This window comes from Netta rufina, assembly GCF_964035555.1.
Source record: "Netta rufina genome assembly, chromosome: 3".
Lineage (NCBI taxonomy): Eukaryota > Metazoa > Chordata > Aves > Anseriformes > Anatidae > Netta > Netta rufina.
Window position 1 is genome coordinate 95,246,240 of NC_140125.1, and position 26,482 is coordinate 95,272,721.

General features: G+C 41.2%; 1 protein-coding gene across 7 annotated transcripts in view; it reads left to right on the top strand.

Annotated features, from left to right (window-relative positions):
• LOC311207660 (dystonin-like) overlaps positions 1 to 26,482 on the top strand; it is a 265,958-nt gene that overhangs the window by 54,176 nt on the left and 185,300 nt on the right. For 6 of the 7 annotated variants that reach the window (XM_084283802.1, XM_084283805.1, XM_084283804.1 and 3 more), the window contains exons 2-5: positions 3,869 to 3,930; positions 23,240 to 23,329; positions 23,854 to 23,952; positions 26,174 to 26,251. In XM_084283802.1, the coding sequence (XP_084139928.1) occupies positions 3,869 to 3,930; positions 23,240 to 23,329; positions 23,854 to 23,952; positions 26,174 to 26,251 (329 nt within the window). The remainder of the gene's footprint in view (positions 1 to 3,868; positions 3,931 to 23,239; positions 23,330 to 23,853; positions 23,953 to 26,173; positions 26,252 to 26,482) is intronic. The other variant, XM_084283803.1, reaches the window with a different exon arrangement.

Consider the following 26,482-nt stretch of genomic DNA (forward strand, 5'->3'; position numbering starts at 1 on the left):
GTTTTAATGTAAGTCCTACAAATAGAAGCAATATGTGCAAAAAAAATGAGTGTGTTAATACATAAGTAAGAAATAACTCATGACAGGGCTTTTGTAAATACCTGGATAAATGTAGACAAACCTGTTGCATATCTGGCCATTCATGTAGGCAAACAAATTATCAGCAGAGAGGCAAACTTAACTTATCAATGCAAAAAGCTGCCTAAGCAAAGGAGATAATGTTTTTCAAGTCTGTCAGTAGTGGAGAGACTCCCAACTTTGATATCGTCACCATTGGAAAGAGGAAAGAAGTACAGAAATTTGCAGCACATCTAGAAAACCGGGGGTTTAGAGAGATAAAGATGGTTTTGGGTTGCATTTCAGCACGGAGGAATGCTTGGCTGCTGCTCTCCAGGAAGGCATCGCAAGGGTGGTCAACGTCAGGTGTTGACTTTGGCGTAATTCCAGTAGGAAAACTGTCCTGAGAAGCTGCTGTAATGCGCAGGTGCAGCAGTCCATGCAGACAAGGAGGATTTGTGAAGGGGGCATCAGTGTCAGAAGGATCTGGCCCCTGAATTTGTCATCTGGATCGATCACAGGCATAGCGTAACCCCAGTTGGAGGGGACGGTGAGGATCGTCGACTCCTGGCTTCACACAGAGCTACCTAAGGGTTAAGCCAAGGGCGTTGTCGTATCCAAGGGTTATATCCAAGGGCGTTGGCTGGGAACACGCAATGAGATGCCTTAGTTCTGACAACTGCTTTTTAGCCACAGAAGTGCAAACCTGGACCTGCGCTGTGGTATAGATCCGTAAAGTAGGTGTCAGCCTATGAAGGCAGCGGATGTTTTGTTGGGGTAGTTTCAGAGGTATATAAAATACAGGAGACTTAATTTGTATGTCTGATACATGTCTGCAATAACAGGTAAAGCTCCAGTTGATTACTTAACCACTGAGGGCTTCGTATTATGATCTATGGATCAGATGATCCGAGATGTGCTGTCTTTCTCCAGCTGCCTCACCTGCACCCTGCCTCGGCTGGGGCGGCACCGCCGCCGCACATTTCGTGATGACGTGCTGGCCTTGCCACTCGCTGTTGACAGAGGCAAAACAGACTTCCTGGTTCGAAAAGCTCAACGTTTGTACTCAAATGTGCCTTACTGCACCCAAAGTTCAGAACAAACAAGCATACATGCTTCATTTAATGCCTATAGCGACTTAAATCCAGAGGGTTCGCCGGTTTTCCGTGCTGTAACAGCCGATGGGCTGTTTGCTCGTGTTTTTTTTTTTTTTAAAGGGGAGTTCCTACTTTCTGACAGCTAGGAGAAGCCCTGGGCTCGGCTTGCTTTTCCCTGGAAGGGAACTGTGAGGTTTTGAAGGGAAGAATGCGACCGTTCGCTAAAGATGAAAAGGACCGGAGCGCAAAGCTGGTGGAGCTCATGTGCTGCATGGGTCAGTGGCGCGGCAGCAGGTTTGCTTTGCAGTGGAAGGGCATTAGAGCTACGTCTGCTAGCTAGCAGGGCTCTCCGTGGGGAAAACTTCTCACCAGAGGCTTTGAATGGCTTTTGCTTCTTAGCTGTGCCTTACTCTGGCAGTAGGCTGCCTGTCTGCTAGTTCCTTCACTTGGCTTCGCTGTGCTCTACCTGGAGGTCAGCACATGAAATACTGTCGCACTGCGCCTTCATCCTAACTGGCGTTTTCTTGTCTGTTTGTTTTTTGATTAAAAACCACAAGTGTTTTTTATTCTGGTGTTTTTCTCGGCATTACAGGCGGCAGTTTTCTTCCTTGTTACACATTTGTATATGTCAGACCTATAAATTTCTCTACAAGCGTAGAAAAGAGTAATTGATATTCATATATAAAAGGAATATGGGGAGCAAGCATCACTTTTTACTTCTATTGGCATTTTAATTGAAGGTAGGGTTGAAATTAATAGTCACTACATGTTCTAACAAGATACATGGAAGGGAATTTGGGGGATTATTTTTTTTTTCCTGTTGTCCCAGTAACATTTTCTCAGCTGTAAACATTTGTGGTGGTTAGTCAAAACCAGCTGAAGGTTACCTTAGGAAAAAAGGCACGTTGTATGCTCGTGGGCTGGTACCTGCAGTTCAGAAAAGTTGGGTTCCTTTTACAACAGCTACCCGTAATGGCACAGCTCTAAGGGAAATTGGTGCTGGATCTTTCATTTCTCTGTTTTTCCGCTCTCTACATCTGCCAAGCCAGGGCTTCTACCTTCCTCGGAGAAATTACTGGTGCTGGAAATGCTGCCTTCCTGGATGAAGGCTATAGGAAAATGTCTACATAGCAAAAAGGTTTTTTACTCTGTCCGATTTTTCCCTCACACACTGTGTATTTGCTCTTAGGTGGTCTCCTAATTCTCTTTTTGGGTCACTGACTGGTATAGGTCTGCGTGGAGCTGTGAAGAGGGAAACAGAATATGCTAGACACTTAGAGATCATGAGTGGTATGGAAAAGGTGTTTTGGGAACAGTTCCTGCTCTGTACAGAGCCAAATGTATGAGTGCACTGCACAGACTCATCACCGCAGTGAATGCAGGAATTAGAGGTGTTATAAAAGGATTAAAAAAAAAAAAAAGGCCCAAAAAATCACCTGTGGATCTCACATGGAAAGATGTATACAAGCTTGTAGGAAGCTTCACAGGCTTTTGCTTGCCTTGTTTTTGAGTTAGTTCCTGAGATCTCCTTCCTCACAAATGTGAGGAGCAGCAAGCAATGCTCTTCATGGCCCAGTGTGTGATCGCAGGCCATTTGGAAAGGCTTCAGTACCACACCAGTGACTTCAATGTCCATGGATGTGCACCTCCCATAATTTTTTAGCTACCAATTTTACTTCTGTTACCTTTGACCAATACGAAAACAATATTTGAATGTAAAATCCAGGGTGTGATTCAGTCTTCTAGTGATGGCTGCAGCTGACAAAAGGGTCTTGTTTGGCTACCTGAGCTCCTTGCTCCTCCTCAGCTGCGCTACAAATAGCCCAAGTCAATGAAACAGCTGCAGTTTTGTTGTAGGGGGTCTTAAGGGATCTGGCTATTTTAGGCTTGCACAGATGGTCCCAGTCCCAATGCACAGCAGCTCCTGCTCTGGGGAGCTCTGGGACCGGGTGGCTCCGTAGCAGTTGTACCACCTAATGACCACACCAGGCTTTTGGGCTGGGGGATCATCACTGTCTCTTTAGCATGGCTGTGTACAGTACGTGTGCATACATCCCATCCGTGGTGGGATGCTTCCTTACCCTGCTGCTCCTGTTACTTCTGCTTGGCATGTTGTGGGCAATCACTGATGCTAGCTGCCACACCACGGAGCAAGCTGTCGGCAGTAGCTGGGCCTCAGAGCTGTTTATATTGTAGAGGTTTAAAAGAAACAAGGTGCTTTCTCTGACTATAAAGCATGTCGGAACAAAGGTGATGTTCCAGTCAAAAAGCACAGTGACCAGAAAGCCAGCTTTCATACAGGAAGGGATTTTCTATTGGTAAATACTGTGATCATTTAACAGAAGCTGGAATCATTTATAGAGGTTGGAAGTGGTATTTGTAGCTCTTAAAAGCGCGCTTTCATCTTTTTAGTTCATTTTATGAATGGTCAACTTTTCTTAGGAAGTTGTATTTCTGTTAATAGTGCTCCTATTCCAACAGCAGGGCTGTAGCCTTGGAGGTGTTCACTTGGAACTTCTGCTCAATAACATTCTGCGCTGTCCCGCCAAAAACATTTGTATGCTATTATTTTAATTAGATATTTCAGAGCTTTTACAAGCTATTCTCTTTTTAAACCTTATTAGAATGCTATTTTTTAAAGCTGTTACTAAAAAATCTTCTGCATCATTTGTAGAGGTGTTGAAAACCCTTGTCTTTTTCCTTTTTACCTCCAGATGAACGGGACAAAGTACAGAAGAAGACCTTCACAAAATGGATAAATCAACATCTCATGAAGGTCAGTTGATATTTCTGTGATGTCTGGATGATTGATTATTGCAGCAGTGATCATGCATTTTACAAAAGGTTTGATTTTGGTATGCAGTTGCATTGCATATAGTAAGGAAGTCAAACTAGCAAGATGTAAATCTCAAGGTTTCTGTCTTCAAGGAGTCATGGGGGAGTTGAAATACTGCTGTCTGATAACCCTGGGTGATCTGTTTGAATACTTGCACTTGAAGTTAAAATGGGACAAAGTTTAAGGGACACTATTTCTTTCTACAATGCTTGACTTTTTTCTAGCATTAGACTGCCATGGCTGTAGCAACACAGCTAAGGCAAATTAAAAAAAAAAAAAAAAAAAAAAGATGAAAATAATTTTTAAGTACTGTGTTGAGGTGAGGGAAGTGACCTTGAGAAGGATAACTCTAGATCAGACAGTGACATCAGTGTGTTGCTCATGGATTAGAAACAGAGACCGTCTAGGGATGGAAGTCCCTTTTCAACATCTTTCTTTCGAATAAGTAGTGAACTTGGTCTCAGGGACAGGGCACATCAGTTTAACAACACGTACAGCTTTTAGTCAACACAGAACTAAAGGCTGCGAGTTCACCTTTGCTGCATGGTCCTTCAGTTCTAAATTTAATCTGCTGTTCAGCGCCAACTGTCGAGCCCAGACATTTCTCTGGAGAAACAGATTGTATAATTACTTAACATAACTGGCTTTGATTTCTTTTCAGAGGTTGAATTCACGTAGAAGTCCCATTAAATAAAAACGTATCTGCAAGCTGTCAGAGTTGAGATTTAATTAATGAGTATAATGTTCAGACACTGTTGGAAAGATTTGCTTGTGTTCATATTTAGAGAAAAATGCATTTTTTAAGGGGGTGGCTTAATTATCTCTTTGTTTCTTGTGGCTGCGCTTATAGCTACTTGATAAATATTGGATGCTGAAGCATACCACAATTTCTTCAGGGATGTTTTAAATCAACTTTTATGGTTCCTTAAATCTTGAGAGGATGCAGAATTATAATTTTGCATCTTTTAAACATTTGAAATCAGGGTACCTCTTGGAAATGGCATGACTCTGTGGGCTAACAGAGCCCAGACATTAAGTTGCTCCCCATTTTTCTTAGCAATAGAAAGAGAACTTTCTCTTGCTAAGTGCAGTTTCAGTTCTTGCTGCCATGACTGAGCCATCAGGATTGCTCCTGACATCAGCCTCCGAGCAGCTGCTCTGCATAACCTCTCTGTGAGAAGGGAGAGTCCGGAGCCTCAGAATGGCACTAAATACTGCTCATACCAATAGGTTTTCCTTTACGGGTTTCCTAGACCCAAAGGAATTGTGCTGTGTAGAAACAGCTGCTCCCAGTACCTCATTTATTTAGACACCTCCTTGTCCTGGTCCTGGGATACCCAAGTGGTCCCATGCTCTTGTGCAAGTCTGCCTGCTAATGAGAAGAGACAAAGAGGCTGCCGACCTGCTCTGTCCCCTTCTGGGAGTTCTCTGGATTTTACTCCAGATTTACAGCGTAAGAAATTTATCTGTTGTACAGTACTTCAGGCAAATTAGATTTAAAGAGAAAAAAAAACAAAAACAAAACCAAAACAAAACAGAGGAAGATTATCATTAGTCTGGCAGCAAAATTCATTCTCCAAATTAACCATCATGCATTTCTCCTTATAACTGAAGATAATTGTGACTGTGTTTGTAGGGGCTATTTTCTCTATTAAAGATACCTTTTAAAGATGCAGGTTTAATTTTCTGTGGGATGTGAAAAACCCCATTGGAAGCTTTTTTGGAGAACAATCCTTTAATACCAGTTTAAAACAATGCCTGTTTTAACAGATGAGCAGTATACCGAAAATTACGTTTATACATACCATTATTTTCAACAATTTTAAAACATGCACAGTCATCGTTGACATACATTTTGCCTCTTGGGAGTAGCTTAGAAAGGATTTAGACTCTAAACCTGTAAGGCAATCGGGTGAAGAGTTCAGACTAAATCCATTTGACTTGCTTGACAAGGTCAGTGGCATTAGGCCTTCATCTTCAAATAGTTTTTGGTGTGATTTTAGAGGTAAATATATACATGTGTGTATGTGTATTGCTGGCCTTGATATTCATCTCAGATTGCTCACTTTAGAATTCAAGTAAAGGATTGTTAACTTACACAAATACAATTTCATAGAATCACAGAATGGTTTGGGTTGGAAAGGACTTTAAAGATCCATTTCCACACCCCCTGCCATGGGCAGGGACACCTCCCACCAGACCAGGTTGCCCAAAGCCCCATCCAGCCTGGCCTTGAGCACCTCCAGGGATGGGGCATCCACAGCTTCTCTGGCAGCCTGTGCCAGGGCCTCACCACCCACCCTTAAAGTAAATGATTTCATAATATCTAATCTAAATCTACCCTTTTTAAATTTAAATCCATTACTCCTTCTCCTATCACTTCCTTCCCTGACAAAGAGTCATTCTCCAGCTTTTCTGTAGGCCCTCTTTAGGTACAAGAAGGCCATTATAAGGTTTCCATGGAGCCTTCTCTTCTCCAGGCTGAACAACCCCAACTCCCTGAACCTGTCCTCATAGGAGAGGTGCTCCAGCCCTTTGATCATCCTCTGGACTCATTCTAGTACATCCCATGGACCCCTTGTGCTGAGGGCCTCAGAGCTGAACACAGGACTCCAGGTGGGGTCTCACAAGAGCCCAGCAGAGGGAAACAATCATCTCCCTCACCCTGCTGGCCACGCTTCTTTTGATGCAGTCTGGAATACGTTTGGTTTCCTGGGCTGCAAGCTCACATTGCTGGCTCATGTCGAGCTTCTCATCAATTAAGACCCCCAGGTCCTTCTCCTCAGGGCTGCTCTCAATCCTTTCTCCACCCAGCCTGTGTTTGTGCTTGGGATTGCCCCGGCCCAGATGCAGGACCTTGCACTTGGCCTTGTTGAACCTCGTGAAGTTCACATGGGCCCACCTCTCCAGCCTGTCCAGGTCCCTCTGGATGGCATCCCTTCCCTCCAGCGTGTGGAATGCACCACACAGCTTGGTGTCATCGGCAACCTTGCTGAGGGCGCACTCAATCCTGCTGTCCATCTCACCGATAAAGATGTTAAACTGCCAAAATGATGGATAGTGGTTTAGCACTTTTTGACAAAAAAAATCGATAATTGACACTGGTTCTTCCATTAGCTGGGAATTTATGTAGCAACTCAACTTTATCTTTGGGAAATTCTCAGTCCGAAAGCAGTTGATGATACAGTTGTCAATTTTCTGTTCTTACAGCATTATTTCTAGGACCATGACTTGCACAGAAATTAAATGAATCCTTCAGATGCTCTCTCTTAAGACACAAGGGCATATTTAGAAAATACATGATAATGGATGGAATGCAGGGAAAGTAGCACCATAAATGAACGCACTTTGGGCAGTCACTAAAGCTCTCCTGGTCTATACATTACATTGAATTTGGGTTATAGTGAGAAGAGACCCCTCCGTGTGTCTTGGATCACCTTATCTGTAGGTAACCTAAGCACTTTAGGTCAGTGTGCTTTATCTGTCACTGTACTATGGTTCAACAAGAAATGGGAAGGATAAAAATGGTCACAGAAGTTAGGAGAGACTGTGGAAAGGTTAAAGGTGATCACAGAAACTAGGAGAGACTGTGGAAAGCTTGACTTTAATATGTGTGTGGACAGAACCCCTACTACAGACATGGGGATGGACTGCACTTTATTTTTTTTCCATCCTATGTACGTTCGTTTTATCTCCCCTGCTTCCTTTTCTCTCTCCCGTTTCCTTTTTGTTTTTCTTTTCTGTTTTTCCCCTTTTTCTTTCTTCCTCTTGCCTCTTTTTACTTTTTCCCTGCTTCAGTTCTTTCCTTGCCCATTGTAATTAATCTTCTATTCTCTTGCAACCTAATGTCCTTGGGAAAGTACCGGACTTTTATTCCTCTATAGCAGTATATTCAAAAGAGTTTTTTCTAGGTCAACAGCATGATGCTTTTATGGGGTACCATCACTTGTTGGGCGGATGGCATGGAAGCCTACCGTCCTTCTTCTAATTAAATTCTGCTTTTAAGGGACTTGCTGAGTAACCACAAACAACAACATGGCTGAGAAATATTTACCCTTCTGCCCTCTGCTGTCCATCTGTAGTTGCACTGGATTCAAAGCACAGAAGCGCAGACTGAGCCGCAGCGTGTGAGATTAATCCCTTGGCAGTTCAGCTGACCAGTTAAGCATGTGTTTGTGTACTTTGCTAAACTAGAGCCACAGTCATTGCAGAAATATTTCCTGCAAACAATCTCTAGATACATAGCTTTAGAGATAGATAAGTAATCGTTATTTAGAAAATTCAGCTGTTCTTTGTATACCACAGTTCATGATCACATGGACTGCCACCACTTTTTTTTTAATGCTGATATTTTCTTTATAATTTTTAATGCTTTTTCGTTGGGATGGTAAGAGTATTGCACTCATGGAGGCTACTGTTTAATGTCTGATGGAGAGCTGAGATACTGGCTTTACCTGCTGCTGTGGTACGAGCTTCCAGAGAGGAACTCACATTCCAGTGTAGGGTGGCAATGGGGATCTCATCTTTTAACTTCTCACAATGTGCCTCTGCTTCTAGCGTTTCACTTCTCTGCTGTCAAAATAGTATGTTAAATTCTAGTGCTTGCTATAGCAGTAAGTAGCACCTGACATAACAAAACTGGCTAAATTAATGAAAGAGAAAGATTTTCATTGTGGTGTATCATTCACACATGGTTAAAGAGTCTGAAATGAAATCTGATTTCCCTTAAAGCACAAAAATTTTTCTTTAAATGCCTTTGAATCCCCTGAAGCCTGAGGAAGGAATGAAAAATGTGTGAAATATAAGTAGAAATGAGATAAAAGAGGGAAAAGAAATAAGATGATGATGAAAAATGAGTAAAAGCAGACAAATTTGTCTTTGTCGTTCAATTAGTTTTTCAAATCAGTTTGAAAAATATTTTTGTAGCACTACAGCTTAGTCTTGGCAGGTTAAACAAGATGTTTTGAAGTACTTAGTTTCTTTATCAGAAATTATTGTGTACAGAAAAATGGGATTAATGGCAAGGTGAGCAGAGACGGGTTAGATCGGTGCTCCGATGGGAAATAGAGGTATGTAATGGACATATAGGGAAAGGTGGAAAGGGAATATGATTTTTCTCTTGTCATAGAATCACAGAATCATTAAGGTTGGAAGAAACCTCCAAGATCACCTGGTCCAACCATCACCTACCACCAATGCCACCCACTAAACCAAGTCCCAAAGTGCCAGGTCTAACCTTTCCTTCAACACCACCAGGGATGGTGATGCTGCCACTTCCCTGGGCAAAAGTGGTTCCCTTCTTCGTTGAAGGAAAGGTTGTAGAGCACCTCTTAACTGACCTTCCAGCAGCAGTATGGGACCCTGGGGTGCCTTGAGCAGCTGCCTTGAGAGGGAGCCTGTCCTGCCCATGGCGCTGCAGAGGGCACTGCCACCTGCTGCCCCCAGCAGCATGGATTGCCTTGGGACCCTCAACCAGTGGGACCTAGGAAGAAGCGTGCTGGCAATAGGAGCAGTGGGCAGCATCCCTGCACATTCATTAGTTGCCCCAAAAGTCACTTGTAAAGGTGTTATGGGCAAGAAGGCTTTTAGAACTAGCTGGACAAAATGCTTTTAGACCTACTGTTTTAAAGCTCTGTGTTCAAAATTGCATGCTGTGTTGCAGTGATACATTGGTAGTACAGTGTAGAAAGAAGTGCTTTTTGTTGTGCAAAGACTAAATGCATAATTCATAATAGAAACCCAGCGCTATTGATTCCTGTGAGTCCTTCAGACAGCTCATGGTTTGCAAATGGCATCTTGCATCAATACCTTCATGAAACGTTCAGGTATGCATTTAATGGCGGAGGAACCATTCTGGTACGATGCAGTCATTCCCTTGCTGAAAGCTGGCACTTCACTGACACTAGTGCTTATCGTTAGAGATAGCACTACTCTACAATATCGTCTTCTTAGCCATGCAGTTAATCTGTTATTTAACATTCCCCACCTCTTCTTTTAGGAATGAACGCTCTTTAGGTCTACATTTTTATTTGTTTTAAGGTGTTAAATCCTTGGTGTTAGTCTAACTGTGCTTTTTTTTTTAAGACCTTTACTGCCTTTCATATCTGAAATATACTTTGAAAATTCCTTTTTTTTTTTTTCTGTGTTAATAAAAATAGTAAGAAGATTGCTTGCTGTGCAAGTGCATACAAATGAATCTTCTGCGTGTTCCTCCTGGCTATTTCTGACAGCTGTTGTAAACTGTACAGCCCCACTTCAAACACAGCATGCACCTTGCTGCGCTCACTGCCTTAGTCTTTGGGTGTGGCTGAGGTATGAGGATTTCCTCCTCTATTCCATTTTTTTCAGTGTTCAGCAGGACCTATTTGTGTCTAGGTAGACAGACTCTTTCATTTTTTCTCCTAAAAATTTTTGACCATTTCATGCTCAGGACTATACTCAAACATCTTTCCGAAGCAGAAGTATTCAGCAGTTAATGCTGTAAAGAAATACTTGATTTCATTATTATCTCTGGAAATATGTATGATTATAATTTACTCATATCACACGATGTATACAAATTTTTCAAAAATCTTCCTCTCAAAAGTAAGCCACACAGCATCTGTTATCTGCTTAGTGTAATCTATAGGTGTTTGCAAAGCAGATCAGCAAGCAAACTCAGGACTTTTTAGGTGTTTATTAGAAGTTTAGACGAGGGAGGAAGGTAACCAGGGGTTGTTGAGGATGATGAGGCAGTGACAAAATGTGAACGTTTTAGAGGCTGATGATAAACCGCATCACAGAATATCTCTGCTAGCAAATAAATAAATCAAGTCAATAAAAACTGTGCCACAGACTTCAAGTTTATTTGATCCTCTTTAATGCATGCAGACTTGATGACTAATTGGGAGTAGGAAAGAGAATAATTGAAAACAGTAAATTAAATATGCATGAAATATAGCTTAAGTGCATTGATATTTTTATGGCATGCAGCACTTTTGGAACAGCTGAGTGTATGTTTTTGTGATCCTTTTTATTGTTTTTTAAAATTGTTTTATGTAGGTTCTTATATGAGAAAGGATGAATACAGGGAGAATTAAGTCTACTGTGAGATTACTCTATGGTGGAATAGAAACACTAGAACCAATGTTTCCTATAATAGACTAATATATTAATTCATTCTCTTTTTGTGGGTTCATTGTTTGCAATTAGCTCTCAGCACAGATTTTATTCAATATTTAATTATTTATCCTTAGAGATCAGAAGAGATAAAATTCTACCATTTGCAATTAAATGTTGGCTTTTTAATTAATTGTTAAACTATGCATAGAATTATATTTTATCTATATACTTTTGATGTGTCCACATTTAATAATCATTTATATACCAAGTTAGAAATACTCTGGCTTGATCTTGCCCCCATGGGGCCAATGTAACTGTGCCATTGACTCCTGTGGGAGTAGTGTTTGTCCCTTTAGCTGGACTCCAGACAGTAAGCAACCGCAAACATTCAGTCATAAACATGCCAAAGTATTTTGTTCTGCAACAATATTTCATATACTTTGGGATGCCAGGCTTGATCTGAGGTAATACAGGTGCGTGCCTGCATGGGGACGTGGGAATACATCTGAGTAAACAAGTTTTTTCCTGTAAAGAAGCACGTATTGTCTGTTAGAGATGTTTTTGGTGCTTTGAACAGTGAGATTTAAAGGTAGTAGTAATGTAATGTTTAAAATCCTCGTCTACCTACTGAGATACAGCATCTGGATTTTAATCAGAATATTGTTCAGTCTGCCAACCTTATCTCTTACCTGCTTTAGGCAGGTGTAGAGCATATTGCCTTTGGTCTGAGTTAATGCATCCTTGTAGTTTTAAGCTATGAAAGCCAGATTTATTGGTTGGGTTTGATACGTGCTATTAACAATATATTTCAATACTTTAAACAATTCATCCATGATGAGGTGGCATGTGGTCCAAGGCTGGAAGGGAGAGGGCAAACTGGAAGGATGGAGGTCGAAGAAGATTGCTCGCACTGTGAAACAGACGCACATCTCCGGCCAAAGATAAAATGAAATGAAAGGTGGTCGTGGCTGCTGTTGATTCGAGGTGTTGAATTAGAACAAGGAGGTCACCATTAGTTTTTTGGTCACCATCTAGCATTCAAAGCACAGGACTTTGTGACAATCATTTATCCTCATAACCGACAGAAAAAACAGGTATAGAGGTCTGCATTTAAACTGGTTGTCTGCATGCCCTTTGTGGCCTATGCAAAAAAGAGTTATTTCTGTGGCACAACTCAGCTCATCCTCATCTAGGTGTGCCTGACAGGTCGGGGCTCACTGTGTGCTCTTTGCTGGCCTGTTGCAGGAATGAGAGGGGCTACCTTTATGCCTGGTGTTGTGGGATAAGTGCCACCCAGAGACAGACCTTCAGCCTGTCAGAGCATGCTGGAAATAATGCTTGTTTTAGCAGGTTAAGAAAGTTGCTAGCAAAACTGCTGGTTAGTTAGATCTCCACTGGTGGGGAAGCACTGCTTCAAAATATAAAAGGGGAATGTCACTTAACAGCAAGTGATTGCAAAACCGCAGGCTCACCTTTCAAAGAAAAGAGAGAAGTGAGAAGAAAAAAAAATGACAGCGAGCTTCTAAGCAGCCAAACTCAGCAAACTTGGGAAACCACTAGGTAGGGTCTCCTGGGGAGGTAATCTAAGAGAGGAAGGAATGCAGGAGCTCTGGCAGTCGCTGAACGCGCTTGTGTTGAAGACACAAAGGCAGGCTGCAGAGGGGAACGCAGATAGGAGGCACGGTATAGAATATATTGCTGCTGGTAAGAGATGCGTCGAATGAAAAGGAGCCATACAAAAAAATGGAAATAAAGGTAATAGGGCTAAAGATTTGTATAAAAGAGTTAGTAAAGCATGATGGGATACAGTCAGACAAGCAAAGGTCCAAAATGAGTTACGGTAAGAGAGTGACAAGTCCACAAGAGAAGGGTTCTGTAATTATGCCAGAATATGAAGAAGAAAGGGGAAATACAGATGCATTATCGAAGGAGAAAAATGAAATGCATTATTGAATGGTGTAAAGAAGGCTGAAGTACTCCATCCTCTTTAGGCTGCATAATATTGACTTGATGAAACACATTTTAATAAGATTTGAGTAGAATTAAGATAAGGAAAGGTCAGTTTAAAGAATATTTAGAGAAGTTATGTGCTTTCTAGTTGCACAGTTTTATTCACCCAACAGTTAGAAACTAATTGAAGGCATTTTATCACTTTATTTAAGAATTCACAAAAGACTGGGGACTCGTAGGAGTCCAGAGTATAGCAAGCACAATACCTCTCTCCCAAATGGAAGAAAAGAACGGGGAATTACAGACCTCACAGAGTAATTCACTCCTTGTCAAGGCGGTGAGGCAAATTATTGAACTATCATGTATCCAACCTTGGGCTGGACGACTGATCTTTGAAAGCAAGCAGAACCAGGGGATGCTGTGTGCATGGTGTACCTGAAGTTTTTGGCGTTCTCCCACATGTAGTCTCACTAGCAGGTTACTATCAGAAAGCTCGAATGAAAGGATCTGGGATATAGTTTGCTTGGGTATTGTCATCAGTAACAGCTGTGACTGCAGCCAAACCTGGCACTCGCGAGAGCCGCGGCCTCCATCGTGGCTGCTGTCATGGCTGCCACAGAGGCCATACAAGTGAGCAAGGACCCGCTGTCCTTTCCATCAAGAGATGGGTCTGGACACCTTTCTGTGCTGCATCCTCAAGTGAGGACTCAAGCTCTGTCACTTCATCCTTGCGGTTTTACCCTGTTTCTGTAAAGCTGTGGCTGCAGCTTTCTGTGTCTCAGGCCTGGTGTCATATTGGCAATGGGAAGCACGGCCTTCACCCCGCCACGCTTCTTACAGGGTCCGTCTCCTCTGCTGGGCTGAATTTGCTCATGCCTAGGAAGCTCCAGTAGCTGCAGATTAACTCCTCACCATCTCTGTGGGCCAGCACAGTGCTTAGGAGACAAGGAGACAGCTCATAACCCTGCCTTCTTGTAGACACGTGTGGGTCTCCCTGGTGTTTGTGGGCATGAGGTTGTGAAACTCCATGTGGCTGCGCTGCGCCACATCATTATGATGGCAAGAAGTTTGCATCTGTAATAAAGCATTAAGAAGATAAGTTTTATTGGAAAATCAAGGACAGGTTGTGAGGAACTATATTTACTTAGTCTGAAACACAAGACTGAACAGAGGCATGATGACATGTCCTCAGTATGTAAAAAGGGGGTTATGCAGAGGTGGGGGTGAACAAGTCTTTTCCAAAATCAGGCTCTAAGGAGGGAACAACAAAAAATTTGGCTTAGTTTACAGATGATTTAGTTTGAAGATTAGCAAGGCAAAGTACCCTCCCCCCCCCCCCAAAGGATAGCAAGAATAGTAAAATATAGAAGTGTACGTATCATCTTGTAAAATTTCCTTCATTTGAATTTTCAAGAATAAATTGAGCAATTTGCACCAAACTTAATCTGCTCCACTCCATGGAATTGAATAAGACGATCTGTTTTGTCCTTTTTAGCCTCACATTCATATTATTCTGTGGTAGTGGCAAGCCTAATGTAGACCAACCCTGTTATGAAAATAACTTTCAATTTGGAGTCTTAGAGCTGGTCAATGACAAGTTCTGTATGAAGCTTATATTTTCATTAAATTAGTGATTTCAATCTGCATCAATCCTACAGTTTCAATAGGGATGCCTGCTTTCAGTGGGCTACCAGGTAATGTGAAACCTAATTGTGTTCACTTTGTAGTCTTCATTACTTGGTAATAATGCATTTGTAAGTAAAATATTTTTAAGAGGGAACAGAATAAAAGTCACAAGTTAGGCTTTAAGCAGGTTGTGAGTCACATTTTAGTTATCGCCAGTAATAAATGTTGAGGCTGCATCTTATAACAACCAGAAAATAAGAGAGTTTTAGAGGGTTTTATAATGCACTTTTTATTTTTTTTATTTTTATAAGATTTATACATAGTCTTATACACAAAAGCATCTGAACAAGGAGCCTGGCATTGAGGAAAAATCATAAAGGGCTACTGAGATGCAAAACAGGGGAGGGATGGACATCCTGGGCAGTAGTCACAACTGGTGCAAGAATTGTTAATGAGCTGGGAGCATTGCACAGGACCTCCCCTGCCTTGCAGTGTGTGACATCTCCTTCGTGCTCACTGGGAGCTGTTCGTAGAGTGAAGGCTACTTTGGTGAAATAGGTACTAAAGCTGGTAATAGGTACTAAACAGGTACTAAAGCTCTGTAACTTAATATTTTTGGACTTTAAATTGTGGCAATAATAGAGATGTCTGTTTTGTGTTCGTAGATAAGCATTTCTGCTGAGCTTGTGAATCTGTACAACATGGGCTTCATTCAGATGTGTTTGTTGGTCCCAATATGCAAAGTTAGTTGCAGCCAACCAAGACTGTGGAAGTGTTACAAGCAGTGGAGGTAGTGCCATGATAAAGCTGTTAAGTGGAATGGGATCTTTGGAGGTATTTTTAATGGCCAGACCTTGATTCTAGTGCTGACAACACATATTAATTGATGTAGTCCTTTACCTCAGAAAGATCTGAGACATGAGCTGAAATGGAGACAAGATTTATTTTTCTGTAATAGGCATAAATAAGGATTTTTTTTGGGAAAAAAAAAAAAAAAAAGACTTAAGACTTTTGGTTAAACTTGTTCTGTATAGTAATTGTTTGAGATATCACACAACTACTGAAATCCAGAAAAGAACTCATAAATGTGCATATTTGTGTCCTACTTCTTGCTTATCACATACATAAGATTATGCACTTGATTGCATACTTGCTGATTTGGGGATTAGGAGAATATTGGAATGCATTTCATGAAACCGAATATAGGAACATGATAAATGTAAGGACAAGGTTTAGCAATGTCCTGAGTTTCTTTCTTTTTTTTTTTTTTTTTTTAATATGAACAATAGTATATTTACCTTATAGTCAAACAAGTGTTTTTTTATGATGTTACTTTATTAAGAGTTATTCAGAGAAGCAATGGAGGGCAGTGGTTTAATCTCGCAATCTAGATGTCTGGAAGAGTTATGAAGGTTAATGTAAGAAAAAAATTTGATACAAATTCAAGTACAAGGACAGGGTTTCAGAGGAGTGGAACACTCTAAGTGTGTTCAAATCACAGAGTACCAATGTAGTGTGTACAGTGTTGGCTGGACGAGTATGTGAAGGATCAGTCCAAGGACACAGCCAAGGATGAATCTTCTGTTCTAAAACATCTGTTATAAAGATCAGGGATGTTGAACTAGCTTTGTATGGGAGACTTGTTTAAAGGTAACTTAGTATATTTAAAATCATAAAGGGGTTTTTTGAAATGGAGTACCATTAGCCAAGCCTGCTGCTTGGGAAAATTAATATCCAGAACAAAAACAAATGGCTAGAAAACTATGAGTATGGAATAAAGAACAATTTATTTTCAGAGTAGCTACAAGAGAACTTTTCAGTACGATGGATTATCAGACTGGTGAGCAAAGGAAACAAGTGAAAGGGAGTTTTTGGCAATTGGACCTAAATGTGGATTGACCAGGCTTTGCTTGCCAGTGAACAGGCGTGCAGAAGAGACTGAGCACAAGTTTTCCCTTTGTGCCATCTCGCCACCCACTTGCAGTCGGGCCAGGGAGGGAAGCAAGTCACCGTCTGCTTGGCCGTGCATGTCCAGCACGAGCGCATTCACACAGAGACGGAGGAACAGCACCATCTGCAGCTGAGTGCTTGTGCTGGCTGCACCCACTGCTGTCCCCTGAGGAAAAGCTGTGCCTGAAGGTCACCGTTGCAGGGCTCTCCAGGGATTAAATTATGCCAGAATTTGCATTTGCTTATTTTCAATAGAATGGGTGCAGCTTATTATAGGCTTCAGTATAAAACAAAGGTCATGACCAGGATATATATTTGGAGTTTCTTGTTTCCCCAGAATTTCTATCAGGTAAAATTTTGGTTAAAAATAAGGAGATTAAAGAATGTAAGACAGAGTCAGGGAGAGGTTGTTGATCTGCACAGAACAGCTTCTGCTCCCTGATCTGTAGGGGTGCCATTGGGTTGGCAACGGGCCACAGCTCAGAGCCTGGCTGTGCCAAGCAGGCTAGTGGGATCTGAATTACCCGTGGTGGAGTGGCCTTGGGGTGTATCAAGCAACACTTGTGTATGCTATGTGGGGCAATTTAAGAAGTCTGCAGAGCAAAATAAGTAGTACTGAAGACATTGGAGGAAGCAGCCTTGCTTGGCAAATCAGTCACATGGGAAAATTTTGACAAATCCGATATTCTGACAATTACACGCTGCATTTTCACAAGGATCTTGTTGCAGCCTGTTCAGAGCTTTTAGGAAGAACGGCATAAATCATGCTTTGTGTGTGTTGGCATGGTAAATCTTTATTTTTGCATGAAAACAAAATAAAACTCTTTGTATAAGGTCTTTTTGTTCGTTATTCATGTCTTACATTTATTTGCCATGCGGTTAGAACTGGCAGTGTGCTTCCTTTGTATTGTGACAAGACTGAAAGATACAAATTTTCCAAACTTCGAGAAAGCTGTTTCTTCATTCCTCACTAGTGCTTGTTGTACAATTTGTCTTCCAGAAACAATCTTCAATATGTTTTTAAAAAGCTGAAAAATTAGGGAAGCTCATGAGGATGTCAGGACCTTAGGCAGTGACCAGAGCAGTGTTTCAGTGGTCTGAGTGCCGGTGACGTTTTCTGTGGAGCGGTGCAATTACAGCAGCTTTTAACCATCCGTGTCTGTTATCTCAGAAAAAGTCTTTACTGTAGCTGAAAATCTGAAGCCCTTTGCGTGATCCAAAATGTACTGAAGTGAATGGGAGTCTTACATGATCTTTCTACGGGCGTTGAGTCAGATTCTTAAAATTTGGAGTTTATTGTTAAACCAGCGGTGGCCTTGTGCCAGTTGTCACTTGGATTTATCAGTGACCTCAGCGGTAATTAAGGCCTGACCTTTTTCTTTTCCAAACACACCCACTGCAGCCCTAACTTTTGAGTCCTGTCCCATTTTCCTTCCGAGGAGCTGGTAGCACTTTGTATCTGAGCTGTGCATTTAATTAACTTCACTTCCCCGAGCGAACAAAGTGGTACTTGAAAAGCCTTTCCCAGGCTGTGTAGCCTGAAAGGCCTCTGTTGGCTCTGTCGTATTGTAATTCTTGATGATGCCTGGGGATAACGCTGTTTTTTAATAAAGGCTTGTCAGCAAAACTTCAGTTCCTCAAAAACAGGAATCAGATTTGATTCGACTGCTGCCAGTTCTGAAAACTGTAAGGAGAGGCCTGGTTTGGCTTGTTCTCTCCATGATCGCTTCAGCTTACCTGTACCATAGATAAGAAAACTCCCAATATTTGAAGAAAGATACATGATTACGATCGTCTGCTTTCTTCAGCCTGTACAAACTGGAACGGTTGCAAGAGTGTGAGCACAAAGCTTGCCTTGGCTCCAAGGCCTGCGGCCCCAGGGTCGCGCAGTTGCCTCACTTCCTTGAGGGAGTTCCTGGCTGCCTCTGGCACATGGGAGTAGCTGCTGGCTGTTCCTGCCTTATCTGATCATATGCTCGCTCTGGCCTTTTTTGCCTTCTCCTCAGTATTCTGCAACACATTATTTCCTTTCCTTCCTACGCTGTTTCAGTTGAGAATGCAACCCCTTGCATTTTAGGTACTGGGCTGGAGCATGCTGTGCCGTAGCTCCAGTGTCTGTGAGGTGTCTCCGTGCCGGGTGTTCACCCACTGTATATGCAGAAAGGGCCACAACACTATTTTCCTGCCAGATTTTCTTCTGAAGCAGAAAAAGGGGCGAGATTGTTTTCACAGAGTTATAGCAGGGCATGTTCCTTCCTTCCTTTCAACACCAAGCAGTTTTTGCTTTCAGATGCAGCAGGGACAGACTTTCCCATTTCATCCATACCAGCATACACAACCAGATTTTGTCCGATATCAGCACAACACAACTAAAATGTCAAGAAAAAAAGAAGTGGGTTAGTTTCATCTCACTTTTCTTTTGTAGAGTTATGGTCAGATTCGTCTACCTGGCTGTGGCTCTGCGAAGTGCATCAGTGAAAGAGGTTTTAGGCGACTTCACTGCCTGTAGCGCGTGTGATTCATGTGGAGGATAGCTTGTTCTTTGCCACGGCCTATGGCAAAACCAGAGGTCACTTTGTGCAGATTCAGTTCAGGTGTGTAGTTATCTAGGGCCGTTGAGATGTGTTAGGGATTTCAGGACAGGTTTGTGAGAGACTGACAGGACGGACTTCAGTAAACCTTCATCCTCCTGGAGAAGAAGCTTTGGGACAAGTGGCATAACCCTCAGCACATGAAATGGTCTCAGGTGTGTGCCCATGCAGCTGAATCACGGCTTCGTTTTCTGTCACTGGAAATGAGACCCAGGCAGACTGAAGGCGATGGTGTCAGGTTTGTTGTGACACCGGCCTACAGAAAAGGAAATCAAGCCCTGTGGCTCAGGGCCTTTAACTGCAGAAGGGGAACTGTACACGAGGTTGTAACTGATAACAACTCGATTACAGGGTCAACCAAATGCGTCAGCTGAACAGTATGATGAAGCTATGCAAGTTATGCGGAGTATTAATTCGCTAGATTTCAGAGGCAGAGACCATCTTTACGGTCTCCATTTGTAGAGTGCCTAAAGTGCTGGGATCCGGGGCAGGATTACAGCTCCGTGTCTGCTATAATTTTAAAAGCAGTTTTTATTAGTGGCAGCACAGGTTCCTCAATGCAGGGCTTAAGTTTACTGGGAATGTATGATATGAAAAATATCTCATGCTCATATCGAGGGGGGTGGAGCTTTACTTGACACAAATATTGTAGTATGCATGCCAGAAGAAGAAGATCAGAAGATGAATCATCTCTGAAACAGTACCTTAAATCTTCCCTGTCTTCTTTTGACTGATGAAGCCATTTTGCTTCTCGTTTGTCATATGCCCCATAGCCACTAAATACCTCCCACATCTTCCTTAAAGAATCTCTTGTAATGCCCAAATTATCCAGTCTCCCACACTCACATGGGTATATTGCAAAAAGCTGCCTGAGGCAGCATGTAACCTACTTTGCACGTGGACCTTGCAGAATGTAGGGCTGACAATTCTGCTGTTTTATTGAAAAGCCATAAGAAGTCTTAATGAAATGCACAGGGGGTCTGCAAATCCTGTGGGTCCATCCAGGAGCTCCCACCTGAATACTGTGGTACGACAATTTGAAGGAGTCTGGATGTGTTAGGGAAACACCAGTGAAACAATGCTTAGTTTTGTGTGTTTAAAGATCTAAGAATTCATTATATGTGTTGAGAGGCAAAACCTGCCTGAGTGATGATTGAGAGAGAGGTTTTTTGAGCTTTTCCTCAAGTGGCAATGTAGGATCTCCTGAGAAGCACAAGGTGTTCCTTCTAGATGTGGCCTCCTGTGTTGAGTGAACACACTTGCTATACATCAGTTGCCCAAATACATCTTCTTAGGTGCACATCTGCTGCTCAGGGCATTGGAACAAATTCCTTATTATGTTATCCTGTGCTAGCATGTCACAGTCATATGTCCTAATTAATTAATCTTCTCAATAACTGTCAGTCAATGTCAGAACTAAGAAAGAAGTCTAAGGCATATATTGCTGGTTTTTCTGCTGTGAGACCTCTATGGCACTTTCTTCATAAACAGTATGGATTCGTCTCTGAAACATCTGTGATTTCTAGAAAGATGAATTGGGGAAAATGTTTGGTTCTGAAATACTTTGGAAACCTCAGAGTATAAAAAACAAACAGAAAGTAAACAAATGTACGTTGTGAGAGACAGGCCAGAGGATAAATCATCTTTAAGGCACAAAATTAAACTGCATCTAATGAGGAAACAAAATGGACAGATTAGAAACTATTAAATTTTGTTATCTCACAATTCTGCACATTGCTATTGTCAGGAATTTTGTGTTGAAAAGAGTGGAGATGCTGACTTGCATGCCCGTGACTCTTCAGCAGCGCTGGTCTGGTGTCTTTTAGATGTATGTCCCTTTCCTCTGTCCTTAACCTGATGTCCTCCCTTGTCTTTAGTCACCAGCCTGCACTGTGGCTCCAGTCTGGCTTGGGATTCAGTTCTCCTAAGGGAGCTGGAGAGTGACACGTCCTGGCCAGAGGGGCAGGGAGGAGGGGGATCCTCTCACAGGGTTTTATTGTAGAAAAATTGCCTGCTTTTGTGGGAAAGCATTTAGCACACAGTTTTCCGTGGTTCTTTGAATGGAAACATAAAAAGGCACAGTTGTTTTGGGTTAAAAAATGAAGACCGTTGTGCTTTTAATTTTTTCAGCATTTAGCATAATGAAATCTAGTATCAGGGGTTTTAATGTTGTCTTTGAGGCTTTCTTTTTTTTTTTTTCTTCTTTTTTTTTTTTTTTTTTTTCTGCCACATATATACCAGGAGAACATTTGTTTCTTTGTTTAGCTTAACAGCAGTTCATATTCCCAGAGATTTTTCCTGTGTCATTTTTTTTAAATTAATTGCACACTGGATTTTTAATCGCAGTTGGAATTAAAATTAAATTACATTGTATATGCATGTGAGCGTATAAAGCTATGTATACGCATAAGAGTGATGTTGTGCATGTACCTTGATTGCATCTGCAGAATCTTTATAAACGGTTTGGAAAATATTATCTGTTGTAATTCCTTACGGAACAATCTTCTAGATGACTTGTTCTGGCTAGTCTTCAGCACGAGCGTAAATATACTCTGATGCTATTCCTAATTAAGAAGATGGTCTTTGTAAAAACAGGTCATGGTAATTTCATGTTTAGAAGTTGGAGTAAGAAACCCTGAATTAAAAAACATTTATCAAGCTGATCACCAGTATGGAGGCAGTGATTTATTCAATAAGATGGATCTAGAAGTCCCCCTGAAAGTCAGGTAAACAGAACTATTGCATAAGGCCAAAGATCTGGATTGATTCCTGCTGTCCTCGTCATGCACACAGAAATGCTGGCAGTCAGGGGATTGTCTTACAGATCTTGTATTGGAAGCGCAGTTTGTCTCTAGTAGATGGGAAAACATTAGAAGAACCTTCTGATGTTGTATTTTATCTTCTGGAAGCTTAGGAAATTTCTGACCTGGTGCCTTACTGGGAATATCAGTGAATCAACATTAAATTGTAGCCAAAAAGCCCTCAGCCTCTGCCCTGACTGACAGTGTCAAGAATCTCTGCACCTGAGAAGCGAGGCCCTTTGTTTCACTTCTAAGGAGCAGGTGGCTGAAATTTTTAACAATTTCAAATAAGGTTATACTTGAGCTAGCTATACTAACACTGAAAACCAAGAAGTTGGCCTATATGGGCCATATCTTTCAGCTTTGCTGTACCCATCAGAAAAGTTAAGGTTTTTGTCTGTCTCTCTTCTCATTACTTCTGCTCCCTCACCCATGGTTGGCCTCCCAGGATCTGCTGGTTATCAGCTCTTCTCAACCCATTTCAGTCAAAAGAGGTCAAGTGGCAAAGCCTGGCGGTCTCTTAGGGGGCATTGGGGAAGTGGATCCAACGGGTCGGTGACCACGGGCAGAAAGAAGAGAACTGCAGAGCCGTCAGGAGTGTTAACCTCTGCAGCTGGTGGCAGGGCTGTGCGTGCCCTTGGCTTCCCCAGATCAACTAAACATCGTATTTCTTTGGAGCGGTGTGTAAGGATGTGTGTGCTGTTGGGAAAACTCACTCAGCACTGGGAAACATGTTGTTAATTGGCAGGCCATATGGCTTGATTAGCAATATGTTTAAAGGCAGAATGTGCACTGACTGCTGGCCTGACAACAGTGAACGTGCGTGCTGAGGATAATACACGTGCCAAGACAGGGTTTTGCTCTGTGCATTTTTTCACAGTTCACTGAGTCTAGCTAGCGGCATCTGTAAGCGATCAAGATTTAGGTCAGAATAGGTGAATATCTGGTATCGTTTAAACTGTCAGATACTGATTTTTGGTTGCTATATGCATTCGTTGAATATAACTTGACACTTTTTCAATAAAATGAAACAAAACGCAATGGAACAGTATGAGTGCAGACAAGGATGTGAATTTCGCCTATTATAATGAATTTCGATTTGTAAATCTGTCATGAAAGTGAAAGTTGAGGTAGGTGTACGCATGGATGTTAAACGATAACTGCTTATATGACTGAATTCTTTGGTATAAATGGGGCACTTAAATTTTACTTTTGCATTTATGTGTGCAGGTTCGAAAACATGTGAATGACCTATATGAAGACCTAAGAGATGGACATAACTTAATCTCGCTTCTAGAAGTCCTTTCTGGTGACACCTTGGTAAGCTTTTAAATCAGAATGCAGGAGTTGCAGTTTGTTGTATATACATACACTCTGTTAACTCTTAGGATGTTGACTGCTGGAAACTTCTTTGATATTTCCCATAACCTGTGACTTGATACCAAAGACACAAGTTATATTTCAGTTGGTAAAATATTGCACCATGAATCCTGTAGGGGAATGCAATCTGTTTTCTTCATTTCTTGTGGTCAGTGAGACTTTTCTTAATAGGGTAAAATATTAGTTTTTCTGCTCTTCCCTTTTCTTTATAATTTTTCTTTTAACAAGTACTGGATGCTTAATATCCCTTCCCATTAGAGGGAGTAACTTACAAATAGCAAGGGTAAAATGTCCCTGAAATTGTCTAACACACTCCTCAGATGTCATTTCCTTTCTTTGTGAGCATTACTTCCTTTGCTTGGTATTTGTTCTCTTCGTTATGTTCTTCTTTTCATGCTCTTCTTTTCATTTGTGGTCTGTCTTGTGTCTTTGCTGTCCTGTCTCCTGTCTGTTATATTCATTAGCCAAGAGAGCGAGATTTTTTGAAGACCTTACGGTTGGTGAGTTCAACAGAAGCATGCGCGTATGAACAGCATGAGGATGTGGAGGATGAGGATAAGGGGGTAGGTGCCGACCCCCATAACTGTACTAACATAGTGTTTGAAGTGTGGTGTCTGCTAATGTAAAAGTTGATTCTTAGTTCAGTGTCGTGCAGTAGCTCCATAGAAAGGACAAAAGAACTTGTGTGGGTAAACCAGGATATGTATGTTTAAAATGGAAGTATGGTAAGGACAAAGTTTTTTTTAGCCTATTTTATGAACAGCTAAAATGCTAAGATTTAACGTATCTGTTTGTTTACTTTCACTGAGCTGTACAAAACCAAGGTGCAACATTATCAAAATCCTATAGGACTTTTCTTTTTTTCAATTAGGGAATTCCAGTAATTCCAACAATTCCATTAAAGCAAGCATTTATACATGCAATCTCTATTGCCAGTTAACAATTAATTCAGACAAAGCCTTGGAGGCTTTAAAACGGTGGCAGAAAATTAGTTCATCTTAGTTAGAAGCCACTCACCCACAGTGTATTTGCTGTAATATTGGATAATATTTTGAAATGAGGTAATTTAGAAGTGCAGATCTATTTCTTAGAATTAATCAAATGTAACAGTAACTTTTTCAAAGCAGATAGTCAAAGTAGAAGTTATGTGACAACTGTGTAGGGCTACCAAATATATGGATGGTTTGCAGGATTTATCTTTCTGGCAACAGATGTTGAATTACTGTTTTACTGTGTTTCAACCATCCAGAAGGGAAATATCTACCTATGAAGTGTAAAATGCTGAGTGCTTGTTAGTCCAAGAAGCTCTTCCGTGCCTTTGTAGAACCTGCATTGTCAGTGTTTGCTCCAGCAGCTTGTTGTCGTAGGGCCTAATTATGTTCTTGGCTCCGTGTGTGTCGTGCCGCAGTTGTGATTTCAGTGGAATATGTGTGCTTTTTTCTAGAGGCGTAACATACCTTAAAATGCTGCATTTTAGCTATCCTTTAGAAAAAAAAATATTTCCCCTCTGAGATCCTCGACCTTTATTTTGTGACGGTTTGGGATTTATTTTACTCTCTCTGTTCTGGAAAACAAAGTTCCAGGTCTGCAGTCCTTCATGGCATCCATGGATGTTATTCAGTAGCAAGGGCTGCAGGGACTGATCCTGGGCTCTCAGTGTGAAAAAGAAGGAGCTAAATCAAAGGTTCTACAATGGAAATTAAAGGTTTTTTGTGTTTCAGTTTATGCTTCTTATTCAACTCCATTTTCCCATGTTTTGTTTTGGCAAGCGTCTGATACTCCACAGGGGGAAAAAAGTCAAATGAGGAAGGCTTGGGTTTATCTTTGCGTTTCACAGCGATTGTCTGAGGAAATACTCATATTCATGGCTGAGCCCTAGCAATTAGAGTTTGCTTCAATTTAGTGCTGTGAAAGTTTGTGAAAAATCTGAAATAAGGAAGAAGAACATAAGGATTTGGATATTATGATGATAAAAAATTAACTGCTTTCCCATTGTTGATCTGTGGCAGCTAAGTAAAGTATTCTTTTTCTGTGTGATTCTTCTTCTTGGTGATTTTACACTAACTGCATGCAGTTTTGCCATGTTTCCATTAACACACCGCTCATTTCACAGATTCTTGCTCATATGTTTTTGATTTGAGAAGAGTGATGAGGTTTTTTTCACGCTTTATAATGTTTACCCAAGGCAAGAGTTTAAATTTACACTCTAGGGCTGTATATGTTGTATTATGTCTTTTTGGAGGAAGGTATTATCTTTATTAGATGCCTTTAAATCAATATGTATTGCTGTTACAATGGTTATGTGGTCATATCATAAATAAATGGTGTTAAAATCATAAAAGTGCATACAGAGATAAGCTTTCCATTACAGTTTACCAGAGCAACATGAACGTCCATGACATTACTTATATTTTGCTTTGCTTGATACACTGTAAGTCTTTTATAATTACATACTGCAGTTTGGTTTCTGTAGATTCACGTGGGGCCTTTTTTTAGCTCTTTTGGCCTAAGTAGTACTTTACAGGGAAACAGCTATCTGCCAGCACGGAGCAAAGTTGCTCCTTGGGACACTGATCTCCCTTTCCACCCATTGTTGTAAAAAATTTCAACTACAACTTAAAAAAATAAAAGTCACTAAAGCACACTTTTCCACCAAAGACATTGGCTATTGGCTTCATTTAAAACTGTAGAGGCTAGAACATTTTATGTGGTATTTTTTTGAGCCAGACTGTTTGTTCTTTTGTCTGAAAGGGAAATCTCACGACTCTTGTTTTCCAATTTTAGCCCCGAGAAAAAGGTCGGATGCGTTTTCACAGACTCCAGAACGTCCAAATTGCACTTGACTATTTGAAAAAACGCCAGGTACGGTGAACATTTTAATAAAAGATGTTAACAAAAATTGCATAACCAGTAAATAACATCAGTAATAAAAAAGAAAGTCCTCCTTGGTCATTCATGCACACTGTGTAAGAGCTGCTGGTATAGGGCTGGCTTGAGCTTGTGCTTGAGATAGTAAAGAGGGATGTGTCAGAAGTAGCTTTACACCAGCCTTTTCTGAGCTATAACATCAACACGTGTGGTACACGATATTAA